General features: G+C 36.8%; 1 protein-coding gene across 4 annotated transcripts in view; it reads right to left on the bottom strand.

The window, feature by feature from the left end:
* Window positions 1-17220, bottom strand: part of LOC128862461 (LIM and SH3 domain protein Lasp) — a 118903-nt gene that overhangs the window by 38747 nt on the left and 62936 nt on the right. For all 4 annotated transcript variants that reach the window (XM_054101101.1, XM_054101100.1, XM_054101098.1 and 1 more), the window contains exon 2: window positions 3903-3997. In XM_054101101.1, coding sequence (XP_053957076.1) covers window positions 3903-3997 — 95 coding nt within the window. The remainder of the gene's footprint in view (window positions 1-3902; window positions 3998-17220) is intronic.

Here is a 17220-nt window from a genome sequence, read left to right as displayed (position 1 = left end):
CATTGTGTCGATATAAGCAAACACAAACCGATGTATGGTGTAAATATTATTATAAAACATTATACGTATATACTTAGTTCTGCCATAAATTCTGTGACAAATTTTACAATGCATACGGCGGAACAAATTCGCAGAAAAAAGTTTTTTATTTTCGCTTTTGTTCATACGCATTGTCTACTCATAAATTATACTCAGTTTCGTGGCAAACTCGCTTGTTAACAATGGGATAGGGAGCTAAGGGAAATCGCATTGCAGTGTGGTGAAAGTGCAAGTGAGATTTACGAATTGCTGAAAGCCCTTAATATTCATAATAATCAATCATTTTTTCCAAATGTCTGAAGTGACAGACAGAATAAGAAGAGGCCGTTCGAGAAAGAGTTCGCAGAAATTCCCAAGGGTTCAGCGCGGCCACCGTCCAGCCTCTGTAATAGTTTAGTGGGGAGCGTCTTGTAAAAGCGTTACATCTCTTTATTTTTGCAAAAACAGTTTTGCAGAATGTCTTAGAAGTCGTGGTTAACCAGTTGAGCAATACTTCAATGGATATTCCAGCAGAATTCCGCTCCAGCCCATAAGACAAAAACCATCCACCAGTAGCTAATAAACAATATTTCCGTCTGGAAGCCTAGATTTGAACCCATTGGATTACAGTTTGTGGTCAGAACTGGAGAACATGGGCTGTTGAAGACCTCACAGAAATTTGGAGAGTCTCAAACAATCTTTGGTTCAACGCGTGTGTTGCAATAGCTGAATGGTCTAATCGTTTGAGGGCTGGAAATTGAATTTAGTTTTTAACATTTATATAATATATATAAAAAGAAGTATCATATTTTTATATTTATAACGGACTTAACTTGTAACAGAAGTTATGGCAGAACTAAATATAATATGTACCCTAATAAAAGCAGCTGTTTTCTACGGACACAAGCTTTACTCAATTTTGTGCATCTCACCGGAAACATATACGAAATACGGTAATGTCGGTGAGTATGGGCACCATAAGTAATGTGGGGAAATCGCTTTGGGAGTTATATACGCACAGAACATGCAGTTTGAGAATACAATTTCACGATTTCTTATAAAATACCACTTATTTTCATAAACATTCCGCCATAATATAACGAAAAAGCTTTTATCTCGGTGGAAAATCGTTTATCACTAGCACGTTCGCTTTAGATAAGATTGAAGGTAATAAACACGTGCTGATAAAGTAATTTGTACGTAAAGGAGTAGTGAGAGACATCATAAGAGAATGTGCACGTACTATTCCGACGGCATTATCTTTTGGTACTGTGTCAATGGCAAATATCGCTACACATACATTTGCAGGTATAAATGGATTTCAAGTTTATGATTACACAATTTTTATTATACATTGTAATGCATAGTTTACCGAAGGCCTAATCGGAATAGCATTATATCAGACATTTTCTTTGAAAAGGTTGTAATTCCATTTTCACAAAAAATTTGTTAATGATAAAAATGAATATAATTCGCTATGTTTTTATTTATAACCTTTTTCCACAAAAAAATCTGTTAAACTTTTCAATGTTTTTATCATTACAAATTTTCATATTTAATGGAGTTACTTTAAAAATGGTGTAAGTCACTCTTATCTACAAAATGATATCGATTTTGGAAGTATCGAGAGTACTATCGAAAAAAAGATTTACTGTATGTCCTTAAAAACTCTTATAATATCATAAGAAAATGGCGAACATATAAAAAGTTTATTTTGCATGAAATGAAGCGAGCTGATTTTGCTTCTACAAAACACTTCTTCTAAGATGCGAAAAAATATCACAGGCGAAGAAGTAAATTGGTCGAAGATATGTTGGATAAGGGTATAATGTTCTATGGGTCGTCATTTAGTGAGAATGAGGATTTTAAATCATTAAATTTATTGCTCTTACGGAGATGACCACAGAGCTTTGGAAAGACAGTACAATTCATTAAATCATCATTCCAGACCCATTGCATTCGATAAAATCACAGATACGATTGATTTGTTACCATATAACCCTCCAAAATATCATGACGATTTTCGGGAACTTGATCATAAATATTAAAATATATTAAGGCTTCGGTTAGGTATATCTGGCTGATCTGAATAGATCTCCAATAGACTACAAGTGTAGTTGGAGTCGTGTGAAACATAGTTCGTGATACATCTCTTGGTGAGTTTTAATAAACAGTTTCAACTTTTGTCAGCAATATCCTTCAGAAATGAAAAGCATACCGATGGCATGCAGTTGTAATGAATTCTGTTTAGAGCAGGACTGTGGCTTTTCCATCGTACCCTTTTCTTCTTCGCAAACGTTAGATGTACCAATCCCTTTTTAGCTGCGTGATATGGAGTGAGACAATGTCCCCTTAGTACTCCAACCAATATTTTACATTCCTTCCTTGGAAATGGTAAAATAAAGTTGCTTGTTTTCGTGTTGCAAGTTCGTTACATTATTTCGGCAATCCTGGCGAAGGTCGAGGCTTCCCACATAGACGGGGCTTCCAGAGTGAGTTCCTCGTCTAGTTCCGTCTTCAAAACTGAGAGTGAGGGATATATGTTCGACATACCCATCCAGCCTTAGCAAGCTCATTAACTCTCTCATTTCTCTCTTTACCCTTGTGCGCTGGCACCCAGTACATTGTGACCTGTCTATACACTACCTTTAAAGAAAACGGCTCATATAGCGGATAGTTATGAGCAAATTCAGTTTTGCCATAAAAGTAAACTTTGAATTTTTAATAATATTTGGGTTGGCAACTAAGTAATTGCGGACTTTTTTTAGAAAATCAAAGACAATTTTTTCATAAAACTAAATAACTTCATTCTATAATGTATTGCCCATTTTAATCAATAACCTTTTGCTATCTTTCAGGCAGTATCATAATCCCACGATCATAAAACTTCATGTTTTTATTAGCGAAAAACTGAATTAGGTACGATTTGACATCATCATCATTATTGAAATGTTTACCATTCAAGGAGTTTTGTAAAGATCGAAACAAAAAGTAATCAGATGGTGCAAGGTCAAAACCCTATGGTGGGTGTGGCAAAACACCAAGCTCCAATAATTTTTGCCGAGTGACCCAAGATGTGTGTTGTCTTGCATTGTCATTATGGAATACAATACTTTTTCGATATGTCAATTTGGGCCGCTTTTCTTCAACTGCATTGTTTAATTTCATTAGTTGTTCAATGTAGACATCAGAATTGATCGATCGGTTGGGTGGTAAGAGTTCAAAGTAGACAATTCCTTTGTAATCTCACCAAGTTGTTTTATGTGATTTTCAATGCGTGTATGTGATACATGAAGCTTCTCTGCAATCTCACGTGTTGTACTGTGACAATCCGAAACGATTATTGGTTTGATTAGGGCGTCACCAGCTGGACAACCAAAGCGTTTTTCATCTTAGAGTGAAAAGCCGCCTGAACGAAATTTGGCAAACCAATTTTGACACTGCCGTTCTTTTAAGGCTTCGTCACCATTAACAGCACATAACTTTTTATGAGCTTGCGATGCGGTTTTCCTTTTACGGAAATAAAAAAGCAAAGTAGGACGAAAATGTTCCTTTTGATTTTCCATTTTCCAACGAACGCCAAACGAAAACTACGCAACCGATCAAACAAGTTTTTTACTGATTGATAGCTGAATTGTTAACTATCAAATAACAAAATGTGTTTTACATTTGTAATAAGTCTGTAAGCCTAAAAATTCAACTGAATCCATCTATGAGTGAAATCCGCAATTACTTAGTTGCCAACCCAATAATTGATTTTGTTAAATTAGTCAGAACCAAAAAGTATAATCGCAATCCTCTGGACCTAGAAAATACGTACTCTATATATATATACAATATATGTATGTATGTATGTCTGCATGTAGTTAGTTGAAGGTACTTACGCTTCGCAATATGGCAGTTTGTTGTAGCCTTTGTATGTTTTCATATTCAATGTCATGCCACATTCTGTGCACTTGAAGCATGTTTTGTGCCATGTCTGAAAGTAAAGAGGATTTCCAAGTAAAATTATTACAGATTTTAAGAACAAAATTTTTAATAGTATGGAGCAGACGTAGTTTGACTAAAGCCATAGAATAAGTTTTTCGTCTTAATAATAAACTATTTATGTATGAACAGTGATATATTATATAGTGATTTTTTTTAAGACAAACAAATGTGTGTGTATGTACCATAATTATACAGTTATGTAAGGTTATATAAAACAAAGAAGAAAAAAAAACACTGTTAATGACTCTCAGCTGTTCGAATTTGTGATAGAGCCAAAAATGAATTGGTTATGCTCTTAGCGCTTGCAAAGCCCTGTTAAAGTGAGTTTATCATGGAATAATTAACTAACAAACAAATGGGGCAACGTTGAAGAGCCATGGAGGCAGGGACTATTAAAAAAAAAGCTTATGATAAATAACTTCATTAAGTAATTACAGTTGCATCTGATTGCTGTACATCTACCCAAACACAGCAGCTAATGCGTCCGGACGGGTATACAGCCGCGCGGAAATGCAATGCATTCAAATTAATATGACAATGGATGGACACTGACGAGCTGCGAATAACAGAGAAAAGCAGAAGAACTGCATACGTATACCGAATTTACGTTTATGTGTACAGGTAAGAGTGTTCATACAGACATACGTATGCATATTCATGCACTTGCGAAAAATGTCGCCTACTGAAGCTAGCTGAGGCTGACCAGTGCATTATGGAATGCAAATTGGACACATGTGACAAGCAACTGCCGAGTACCCACCCATATACACACTTACATACGTGCACATGGCCTGTGTGGCGCACGCAAATGTATAGAAACATCTCGAATTACGGCATGGCAGCAACTTTGACAGATGAACTGCATACGTATGCCTGTCAATCACGTGTTTTAAGCGCTTACGAGTATCAACAATAATACCCAAAAATATGTGAAAATATCAAAAGGAAAAAAAATTATTGGATAATCTAACACGCTGCGTGCAATGCAAGCGGGAAAGCCGCTAAGGATAAACTAAACACTACATAAATACATTTATATACGGCAGGTATGTATATACACACATACATACATGAAATAAAGCTTAAAGCAAACCAATACACACTCACAATTTGGTGGCGCGTGCATACAAACAGCCGGGTGTTGAGGTTCAACTTTACGCGCCTTCCCGGTTGACCGCTCATCAAAGTCTGACCGGCACGCATACCACCACATTTATACATTTACGAACTGTGCCATTACGTTTTTGCCAAACATTACTTCAATTCGAACCACCAAGCAGAGTTTTGTTTATTCGCACGTCCGGCAGTTTAATGCGAAGGTGACTGAGGGGGGAACAGCAGTAAAATTGCGGCTGCGAGAGGAAATGCAAACCCGCGAAATTTACGTGCGTCAGTTCATTTTGCTTCGTAACACATACGTATGTAAGCATATGTATGTCCATACAGACATATTTACTTATATACATACATACATACATATATATGTACATGGTTCATGTAAATTCACATGCATCTCTATATACACATACATACATACATTCATCACAATAAGCGTCAATAACCCAGCGAAAGTTGCAGCCGCATTATGCCATCATTTTTGAGCCGGATATTCAAAATACATCTTCGTATCGAACCTGCAAGCTTTACAATCTAACGTAGAATCAACAATAATTTTTAAATGATTCAGTCTTTTAGGAAATCTCAAAACAATAACACATTTAGGCTAAGCTGGACAAAATATACCTCTCCATACGGAGGTGGTCTCAATAATATCACAGCGAAAGTTTTGACTAACTGTTTATAACTAAAAATCTGCACTAATTGAAACTTTCTATAAATATTATATTACATTTACTGTTAACATTTATTAACCCTTTGCCGATCGTCAAATTTGTCTGATAAGAGTACCAGCTAGTCGAAGGAGCAAATTTAGCTTTTCGAAGTTATTTCTCCCTTAGTGATTTAAAGCAAATATATATGATATTTTAGAAAATGCAGAATGCAAAATTACTAATCCGAACTCTACTGATCCTAGAAATCTTTCCTTTCCTCTTAATGACGTCTTGCTGCCAGACTAGAGGCACCCACTTTTATGACGACTTGCTAATGCCGCCACTCACTCCAATTTTGTTTTGAACAACTTTTTATTAAAAAAGTATGTACATTTATATATTTTGAGTGATCGAAATATTTATTTGGATCTTTACGCGCTTGTCTGTTTGTACACTGCACCTGCCTATCTAGTTCTTATGTGTCTAAATTAGAAATCTTCCGATGAAGTGACTGATTTTTAGCCATCTCGTACACCTATAGCAATGATTTGGGGTCAATGAATTTCAAAAAACAAAGGTTCTTTGTTAGCATCTCGTTGTAGATTTGTATGAAGTTGGAAGCAAACACATCATTTATGCCAACTTCTTTAAGGTGTTTTCGAATACGACGTGCCAGCCAACCGCTTCATATTTTGAACCTTTCCGTCAATCTTGTAAACATGGCTTTTAAGTTCACCGAATCTTGGTCGGCATTATGGTAGGTTAGTGGGTTTTCTGTGTTTAGACACAACATCGATAGATGGAGCGCGTAAGATCAAAATAAATGAGTTTTTGTGGATTACGAACGATGATTAATTTCCGGTGTATTAACCGCTTTATGCTGCTGATGAAGTTCATCATATTTCTGAGATCGACGACTGCTATATCAGCAAGTGCAGGAAAGAAGTGAGAACCAAGATGCCTAAAGCGGGTTAACTTAAGAGAAGGTGCTGGGAATATTCCACCTCATCCTCCATACTGCTGACGCAAAAAGGACGCGATGTAGTTTCAAGTCTCACGTCAAGCATATCTCGCGGATAGTGAGCTGTGAGGACACCCACGAAATATGAGAGCTGAGATTTTGTCATCCTCAAAAGATCCCTTGAATGCCTCCGATCCACAGAAGGATTTCGCGGACTTACAAGTTTTTGGACTTGTCCAGTGCTCGCTGATTTGACGCCAAGCCCATCATTCCAAGGGCTCCCAATCCTCTCCTTTCGTGGGAAACTACCTCACAGGTCCCTTGTCTGGCCAGCTCATCCACCTCGTAGTTTCCCGCAATGCCGCCAGATGATCTAATTGTCATTACGCTATCGGAGTAAATATTTACTTCCCTGACAGTTATTCGTAAGTGAGTAGCCAATTAGCTGCTTCTTTGATTGCGGCTACCTCTTCTTGGAATTCAGTGATCCGCTGTTTTAGTTATAATTAGTTTTTTGTAAATGGGGAATTTGTTTTAAAATAGTACTAATAACAAATATCATTACACAATTAGTTCTAATATTGAATTTTCCGTTAAACAAAATTTGTGAAAGAAGCTATCAAACACTTGGGTTTGCTTTCGCCTGTACAAATGTACACCTGTGTTCATGATAATAGGAACCCGACGAATTACCAAGTTTAACAATTTTGTTAGTGTATTTAACTTTGGTATTTTTTTTCTTTGTTTTGAGGTTAAAGTGCATTCTACATCCATATAACTCAAAGCTTCAAACTTTGTAAAAAATTCACAAACATTTAGTAAATCGGTCGGTTGATCTCCAAAAAACGAGTTTTTTTATAAATAAAATTAGTTTTTATAAAAAATTCACCTCAGATAATAAAAGAGCTTAATCGTAAAAGCTGCATAAAAAATACTTAATAATTTTATCAAAGGAATCAAAATTATATTTCTGATCCCGCTTTGACTTTTTTGGAAGATATGTTTAAAGAAAGCTTGAAGAACTCAGCCAAATTTTTACCGGTTTAAACATAGCTGGAAAGGTATTTTCTCACCATTTAAAGCCATTGACGTCCCACATTTTTTTTTACAAATATCGACACACCTCCGTTCAGTGTTGATATTTTAAGTAAAATTGTACTTTATTCAGGGCAATTAATTTTAAGAAATACAAAAATACCATACACCAAGTTGTCGATTTTTAGTACGATTTAAGCCTAAAAGGAATTTTTTCAGAAGACTGGGTTTAAATTGTATGACGAATATGCCAAAAAATAAAACATAGTTTCGGAAAAAATAAAACACAATTTTGCTTTGGATGGCTAAACCTTGTAATCTATCATGAGAGGATTATCTTGTGAAAAGAAGAATCAGCCTAGGTCCTTAGCAAGGCTGATAGATTACCGGGTTTGGTCCTCCGAAACAAAACACTGCGAGTAACTTCGATTGCCACGTCACTGGAGTCTCGGCAGCAGAATTCTACCCGCTCATGTTACACGTATCCACCCACTCGTCCAATCAGTCATTGTTCAGATGGCAATGAAGTAATATGACAGGAGACGTATATCTCCAACACAATCTCAGTTTTTTCGTAAGCAAAGCGCTGCCATGACCTCGGTTACGTCAGCCAATCAGCTGCTTTCTTCAAAATCGCTGAGAGCCGGTTAACGGCTGATGTTGGCTACACCTCTGCATTCTGTACATCAGCATTACCGGTTTGCATCAGTAAGATTAACTACAGGGAGGATTGTCGTCCGATGCTATGAGTTTGCAAAACAGTTTCAAAATTATTGAAGACATTAGGAGAGTTCATAGAAAATGGCGAACCGAACCTTGAACGGAAATAGCTCAAATCCGTTTGAATTGCTTGGTGTACTACTAAAAAGTCACTTTTGGGAATGAGAATGTTTCTAAAACTTATTCGTGGAGCCAAACAACACTAAAATAGCATACGAGTCCAATATAACTTTGTTTAGAGCGTAACGTTAACCAAGGCTATCGCCGGATGGATTGAAGGAGATGTTATTGCTTACATATGCACATATTATGGTGTTGTAATATAGATGTTGGAGTAACTAAAATGCTCGCTGGGTATTTCTGTCACGTTGCATGTTGAAAGGAAGATGACTACATATTTTGCGGCTAGCTGGCTGTTGGTGCTGTTGTATTTTTTCATTTTGGTGACTTTTGGCTGCAATTTATGGGATTTACACAAGCTAGCTGACTAGGCTAGGCAGCGCGTATGCGATAGTTTGACACTGTTGCAAATGTACCAGCGTAACAAAAACACCACATACCGGACGTACCAAAAAGTACGGGCGCCTCACATGTCAAAATACGTGAATAAATTGTTATGGTGCAATGCGCAAGCGCGCGCTTATGCTTTTCTGCAAAATGATCACTTCAGCTAAAACGCAACGAGGCAAAAACAAAAAAAAGAAAAACGTTGGTGCTGATGAAGATGGGCACCATGCCGTTGGTGGCAACAAAACTGAAACCATCTACATATATGTATATACACATGTCAGTGAGTATGTGGGCAAACAGAATCACTGAATCACTGAATTGTACTAACACTAAGAAAGATGTAAAAAAGATGTGTTCTACAAAGTGAATAAGACAACAAATAAAAAATTCACACATCATTACAATAGGAGTAGCATGCAACAACAGCAGCCGTAGCAACAGCATCAACATCGCACATATAACTTATTTGGCGCAACTGGTTGGGCAACTTCATACCCATTTTCTAAGCGCGCAACACTTTATTGCTCTATTAGGGTATTCACATAATGTGAGGTGAACTGTTCATATACATTGCTCGTGCACGTAGTAGAGGCTTTTGTAGCGTGTTTAAGATTTTTATGAGCGTATGAAGTTGTTTCTCATGCGTATCTATCATGTTAAGAATACAAAGGTGAGCGCCATCAAGTACTGATATTTTGTTCTCGGTGAATTTGGCAGAATTTGCGCCCAGAAATTAAAAAAACAATCTTTGTGTGCGAAGTACTTGGTTGTGAATAAATCAGTGAATATTTTGATTTAAAATTCTGGGCTTAACGAAAAATTCGCATGTGAAAGCAAGAACAAAGTTAAACAAGATGCATCACTAGCGAGTATGGTTATACGTCATTAAACTGGTATAACTCACTATTTTCAATGCTGTCAACTCTCTTTCAAGAAAGCTTCTTTAGACCGCGTTCACACAACGAGACTTTTGTTGGTTCGACATTGCGGATTTTTATTGTTGCATGTCGTGTTCACACTCCTTGCAATTGTTAGTTTTTAGTCTGCAGTCAACAACATTGAGAAGAATGAGACCACAAAGGGTCTTTACAGAGTATGAGCATCAGAAGTAACGAGTTGTAGCAACAAATGTTTCTCTGTATGAAGTCGGTCTTACTAATACTCATTAAGTACCTCCAGACAAATGTAATTTTTGACGCTATCAATATATGTTTATTTACACCACTTGCTTCTTATAGTTCTTATATGTGCATTACTTTTCAAACGGTGACAATTATGCGCTTAGCCTGGCTTAGCGAACCTATGGTCATTGGAGATTTTCTTGCCTCGACAGAGCAAAAAATACCTATAGCTTTCAACGGTGTTGTCAATGTTTGACGATTATGGTGCCATAACCGACTGCAGTCAAAATAAAGCCAGGCCAACTGGTCCGTGGTGTCATTCCTCAGCAAAAGCGTGGAGTCCAGCAAAGGTCAAAACATTTACGTCCTTCGACACATATAAGTTGTGATTTGTTTAAGTTCTCACTTGTGAATTTCCGAAAGAAGTGAATCTTTAACCTACTACCTTCTGCATACAAAACATCAGATGTTGAAACCGTGACAGTTTTAGTGACGATGGTAAAATTCAACAATGTGTAAGCCCATAATCGGGATCGGATTTAAGTAACTTTCGCATGGGCTCGGCGTTATCTTAAATCATCATTGTACTGTTCTTCTATCGAGAGGTTTCTTAGAAATGATCGAGGGAGGTTCTTAAGTCATGCGTTAAGATTCAATATTATTTTAAGAGCTTTGGTTATCAGCATTTCTTTCCAGCTACCCAGGTTTTGTGAGGCTATGGTCTAAAAGAATTAGTTCTCCCTCTAGTGGTACTCACTGCCATCTATCAGGTGTAGACACTAGTCACTAGCGGAATTACTCCACTTATTCCATTAGTTTTATAGAATCAACTCTCATTCAATAAGCTTTGTCCAAACAACGAATATGAGGTACTCGAATAACTCTATTCCTCAGTTGTAACTAACTAAATACCCCATACCCCTTCTTTTAATTCAATATTTAAAAATTTCTGCGAGTATTTAATTATAATGAATAACCCTATTGCAATCATACGAAAAGTCTGAACCAGACAGACTGGAGTTTAAGGTTTAATCGAAGGTTAATATATGTACGATTAACCTGCCACATTTTGGCATGTATTGCAGCAGCGGCCGGAGCATAGAGAATTTACTTAGCCTTGGGGGAAAAACTGCAATGGGTGTGTTGTGTTGCAGCAAGAGCCTAACAAACAGCTGGTTACTTTTGCGTGCCATTCAGCAATTCCGTTTGGGGCGTTGTGGTTGCATAGCTAAACGTGTATAACATTCATATGCATGTAGGGATGTGTTTGACAGTGGTGATTAGATTTGGTAAAAATGTAAAATAGCCTAAAGAGTTATGTGCAGAAATATACAGGAAGCGAAAATTCATTTTTATTCATAATCTTGATGGTATGAGGCCAGTGGTTTAAGGTTAAACTTCCTGAATTTGGAAGTGCAAAAATATTTTTTAATTTTTCTATCAATAGGTGATGGACATTGGTACATACATATAAGCAGATGTCAAGTGCGCTGGGCTCTTTCATTTAGAGATTGTTTGTTCTCTCTTCTCTTTTGGTGATAGCGAATGTACGAGTATGTACTCGCAGCTTGGACTTCGGCAACATAGTGAACATTCTTTTAAGGTAATATTTAGGACATATATAGGATATGCTGTAACCCGACGTCGTACGGCAAGCTGTTAATGAAGGTGGAGGTAAATATTACAAACCTATTGGGACGCTCTCTGGCTAACTCATCGGCAATCTCGTTTCTGCGCAGCAGTACCAATTACATATATCTAATGAAGGAATGCAATCACTTTAGAATTCTGCATTGCTTAACTTGTCTCGATATGTTCACAGATAAATCTTCGACCGGTATTCATTTGTGAAGGATTTGAGATAAATAGGGAGAATGATGTTTGATGGAAAAAGAAGTTCATTATTTTCTCGGTAGATGATTGTAGTGATCGATATCTCGTAAATTAAAGTTTATGTTTGTTGTCAAGGTGACATTTCACGCTAAAAAATTCTTTTGCTGTTTTTTGTTTGTTTCATTCAGCTTTGAGCTGTGAGTTACAGGGTGTTAACAATAGAAGTCAACAAAGACAAAATTCGTTACATTTATTATAACAGTTTTCCTTTGATGAAGATGACAACGCAAGCCAGGCCGCTGAAATCGTTAATGGTGTTTATGTTGGCGATACTGTACGTGCAATGTTGGTTTCGTCGATCCTTTTTAGGCATTCTTTATGTTAAAGATGCACCTCACATAGGCAGGCCCCTAGTTAAAAATGTCGACAAAATCACAGAAATAATCGAAGATGCCGGTTAGTAGTTGTAGCATCGTCCAGATCGGCCATAAAACAGTTTTTAATTATTTGCACAACATTTTTACGTAAAAATATTGGTTTTCGTTTGTCGCCAAACTAATATGTACATATGTATGTATGCACAAATGCGCATCTCAAACGTTGGAGCTATTTTTTCCTGGCCATTGTTGGAATTTCTCACACTGCCATCAATGGGTGTTTAATACTAAGCTACACAAAATATTTCATTGGCTAATCGCACTCGCCTTTCTTAAGCGAATTCAGTGTGCGCCGCAGTTCGTTACGCAGTTGCAAATATATTTGATGATGAAACAAATTTCCGTTATAAAAGTTATCGTAAATTGACTGACACATTAACTTCTGTTTGTTTAACTTTTGTGATAATTTTGTTTTCTCTATCAACTATGGCTAGCCTTCTTCGGAGACATCTTACTCATTACCTTTCCGTTATTATTACCTAAATACCAGCATAAATAAATGTGTATCTATGTTTCTATGCATTATGTAAATATGTGTGGACAAAAAGTTATGCCTCAACTAAAATGAAAGTCTCAATCATATTTCATTTAATTTTGTTCCGCCTTGTCATATTCTCTATATTTTCCACTCGAAATTTATTGCCCTTCCTCTTTTGTCTTGAGTGCGAGTACGTATGTAGGTATATACTCATTCAGTTGCTTTACGCTATGGTACGCATTTGATGATTACTTTTGCTTTCAGAAAACTCGTCATCAACCAATATATAAGCAATAATGCATACGCATACCTACATATGCAGTTATACGCCGCCACTTGTCGCAGCGCACACCTCACTCTAGCACTGGCACGCAAGCACTTGAATGACACCTTTCGTTTCGTTTGACTACAACGAGCCGGTTTGGCATAAAAATGTCTTTGAAAATGACTGCAACTGGAATGCAGCCATTTAAGTATTCAATGCAGCAACAATTAAGTTTGGTATTTTGTTTGAATGACATTTGTAATTGTCATTCTCTTCTCTCTACATTTGTTGCTGTAATATAGTAAGCGCATAGACTTCAATCAATTTCGCATTTGGTATTTTTATTGCATTACCGGTTGTGAGTGGAATATGGAATACAGTTACTGATACTAGTAGCTGGCGTGGTAAGTGCAAGCAATTTTATTGAAAATTAATAGCTTAAAAAAAATTAAAAAATTGGTTTGTTTCGAAACTTTTACTCGTACAACTAAAAACGTAAAAAAATACAGCTTCTTTATTTAAAACTAGAAGTGAATATGTTAGGTTGAGCTCGACTTAAATTTTACCAATACTCATATAAGATATTCATCAATCAATCAGACATCTGGCTATCCGATAGAGTTTTATATATGTATATGTACCTAAAATATAAAAGGGTTTCCAATAAGAGGTGTTATTTTGATCGGATGTATATTTCATTATAAAGAGGAAGGTATGCCGTTAATAGTGGAAAATAACGTCAGGCAAATGACCACCGCGACCCCGCTTACAGGGCGGGGTCCTTTCATGAAATTTTCCATAACCGAATTGCAAAGTAGCTGCCCTATGTCTTCGATAGCATCACGAATTCCATCTTTTAAGTCTTGAATCAACCCTGGGCTCTTGGCGTAGACCTTCTCTTTCACGTGGCCCCAAAGAAAAAAGTCGCAAGGTGTTAAATCATAACATTTCGGTGGCCAATTGTGATCACCTCTTCGAGAGATAACACGGTCCGGAAACTTTTCCCGTAAAAGATCAGTGGTTTCGTTTCTTGTGTCGCACGTAGCGCCGCCTTGTTGAAAATAAACGTTGTCCAGATCAATACCATCCAATTCCGGCCATAAAAAATTGTTAATCATCTCTCGATAGCGCAATCCATTCACTCATAACACCTGTTATTGGACAACCCTTTATATGTTCTGCCTCACAGAGGGAGAGTGCTCGAGTACTTTTTTGGTCTAGGGTTTCCAACAACAGCTCAAATATCACTCATCTCGCATAAAATAATATTCGAACGGGTCATAAATACTACAGAGCCATAAATGTAACCAAATTTACTTGACTCAAGCATGGTCTTATGAGAACAAAATACCCGTTAATGAAGCTCAGAATGTGTTTCCCGAACACATAATAACAGCAAGTATATTATCGATAACTGCCAGCCATTAATATTAAAGAAGCTTCATGAATGAAAATTACATACTTTGCAGTTGCCCAGTTTTATTGCGGTAGGTAAGGGCCCTGGAAGAACAAGCCCCTCGAAATACTAACATTTATGGTTTTTGTCAGATTCTTAGCTTTTTTATCAGAATTTTAGCTTAGTTGGCTGCACATGCGTACAAGATAGGGATTGCTAACACGGACAAATGCAGAAAATGCAGAGAGGATGTTGAGGAAACTTTAGAACACCTTCTATGCGTTTGTCCGGCATTATCAAAAACGCGACTAAGATGCCTGGGAGCCGAACTGTTTGAGGGTCTGGAAGACGTCTCAAAAGCGGAGCTCCCAGCCCTACTTAGATTCGCCAAAAGCGCTGACATCCTACATGATGTCTACTTTAGGTATTCTTAGAGGTCGGTCTCCATCTGGTATAGCTAGGGACCAAAAGGTCTATGCGTGGCTTATTGCCAACCAGGCTAACCACCCCTAACCTTAGCTTAGTTGTCGACATTCCACACGACTGGCAGTTATTTGGTTAGGAAAAAGCTAAAAACAATATCGGGGATAATATTTACACCCGCGTTCAAAATAATAGCAGCGCGATATATGGCAAAGTTTTGACTATTTGTTTTCTTATTATTTAATTAGTTTTTTGTTTCGTTTTATAAAAGTAAGGATATACTTCCAAAAACCCAAATAATTTCATATTACAAACTCGGTAAAAATTTGCGTCCAAATTTCAAACTAATTAGTATCATAAAAAAAATATTGGCTATGCAGTTTAAAGTGGTTCAAAATTCGCGTTTATTTAATAATTTTAATAAATAAAAAATTAAAATAAATTAAAAAAAATTATAAAAAATAAATAATTACACAGGCCTGCGAAATTTAACTTTTTTCAGTTTCTAGAATGGCTGTACTTGTTTCTAGTAGTTTTTTATGCGCTGAAAACGAATCTGACCTTCAAAATGCTCCATCACGTCAGGATTTTTGGTAAATGAAGCCTAAAAGGTCAAAAAATGGCCATTTTAGCCATTTTTGATAATTTTTTTTGGGATAGAAAATTTTTTTTTTAAATTATCGTCGAAAAGGTTGCATAGTACAACTCTTTAGCTTTAAAACCCATTTTTTAAAATTATTGTACGATTTTTTAAAAAAAAGTTATGACATTTTGAAATTAACAGTTTCAGTTACGTATACGTTGGGTATAACGTCTATTGGCGTAAATTTTGATTGCACAACTACCATATTGGATTCGCAATTTTTAATTTTGGAAAACTGACAAAGCATTTGTATTCTTTTTATGGGTTTTTAGAAAAGTAAAAAAAAAGCAAAAAAACAATGTGGTATGGGTTTTATCTCTGTTTTCCCAAAACCCTAATGTGATAGGCTTTTTGGACCCCACAATTCTGGGGCACGAAAATACATAGCAAACTAGTCCCATATAAAAAATTAAAATATGTACTTATGATCTTTTTATCCTCTTACAAATAGTTTCAAACAGCTTTCTGACTAACCTTCGATTCCTAGGAAGTGGAATAAGTGATTACATATTGCTGCGACTCGATGATTTCCCATGACTTTATCCAGTGTTTACCTTACCAAAGTGTTCTTCATCTTCGACATCCATTTTGGAACGGTGTAACACAGAACTGACTTCACCAAGCACATAACTGCCGAACAATTTTAATTTTTCTTTTGAAGCCCAATCTTACTTTGAAACCGCCGTATAATATGTATGTATTAATGTATGTATACATCGCGAGGCAAGGCTCACTAAAGACATAATATACCCTATATTCGTATATTCGGAACTTTTAATTCACCTCATATTATTGAATACATTCCATCCCAGAGAAATTAAATATCCACGCTTCATTCATTCTGGCCCGTTGTTCAAAAGTGTTAAACAACTTACTATATTACAAAATGTTTAAACAGAAGGAGAATTTCCACACATTACAGGTAATTTAAGTATTTACGACTTTTGAACAAAACACCGATTGGCGATTTCTCTTTTTTACGAGACTTTTACGCCAAAAGTGGGTTGGCAGCTCAGAGTGCCGTCACAACTGAGATTTGCGCTTGTGGAAATTTCGCTGTCATCGACACTGAATACGACAAAATTACCATTTTGATCAGCAACCATTTGAGCCATTATTGCTACAGTGAATGGAGTCGCCACTGCCACTCACTTACAAACTTGTTGACTGATGATAATCATTGTGCGCCATGGGGAGGAGGTGTCGAGTGTCAAAGCAGCAAAAAATATCTTAATTTGTTGGCAATATACGATACGAGTACATGGCATGCATTTGAATTTGTACTGTGTTAAAGAGTACTACTGATTGTAGTGTAGTACTTGCAATACCTACTCGTTCCGATTGTCACGAGAATGGTGCCCGGGGTGGGTTCATAATCGCAATTAAACTAAGCGCATGCAGTTTAGCGCAAAACTACAACTCACTCACAAACTGAAAGTCTGAAGACAGATTGACTCCACAAGAGTGGGTCCCTTCACTCACTCACTCGCCATTAACCGAAGATACTGGACTGTCTATTGGCCTCTGGTGACGATCCAGCATGCTGTCCAGCAGGTTTATATGTGTGCGTGTCGGGTGCTTGACGCTAATATCTAAAATTTTTGATTTTCATCAAGCA

This window comes from Anastrepha ludens, chromosome 4, assembly GCF_028408465.1.
Source record: "Anastrepha ludens isolate Willacy chromosome 4, idAnaLude1.1, whole genome shotgun sequence".
NCBI lineage: Eukaryota > Metazoa > Arthropoda > Insecta > Diptera > Tephritidae > Anastrepha > Anastrepha ludens.
The sequence above is the reverse complement of the archived record's forward strand: the minus strand, read 5'-3'. Positions and strand labels throughout refer to the sequence as shown.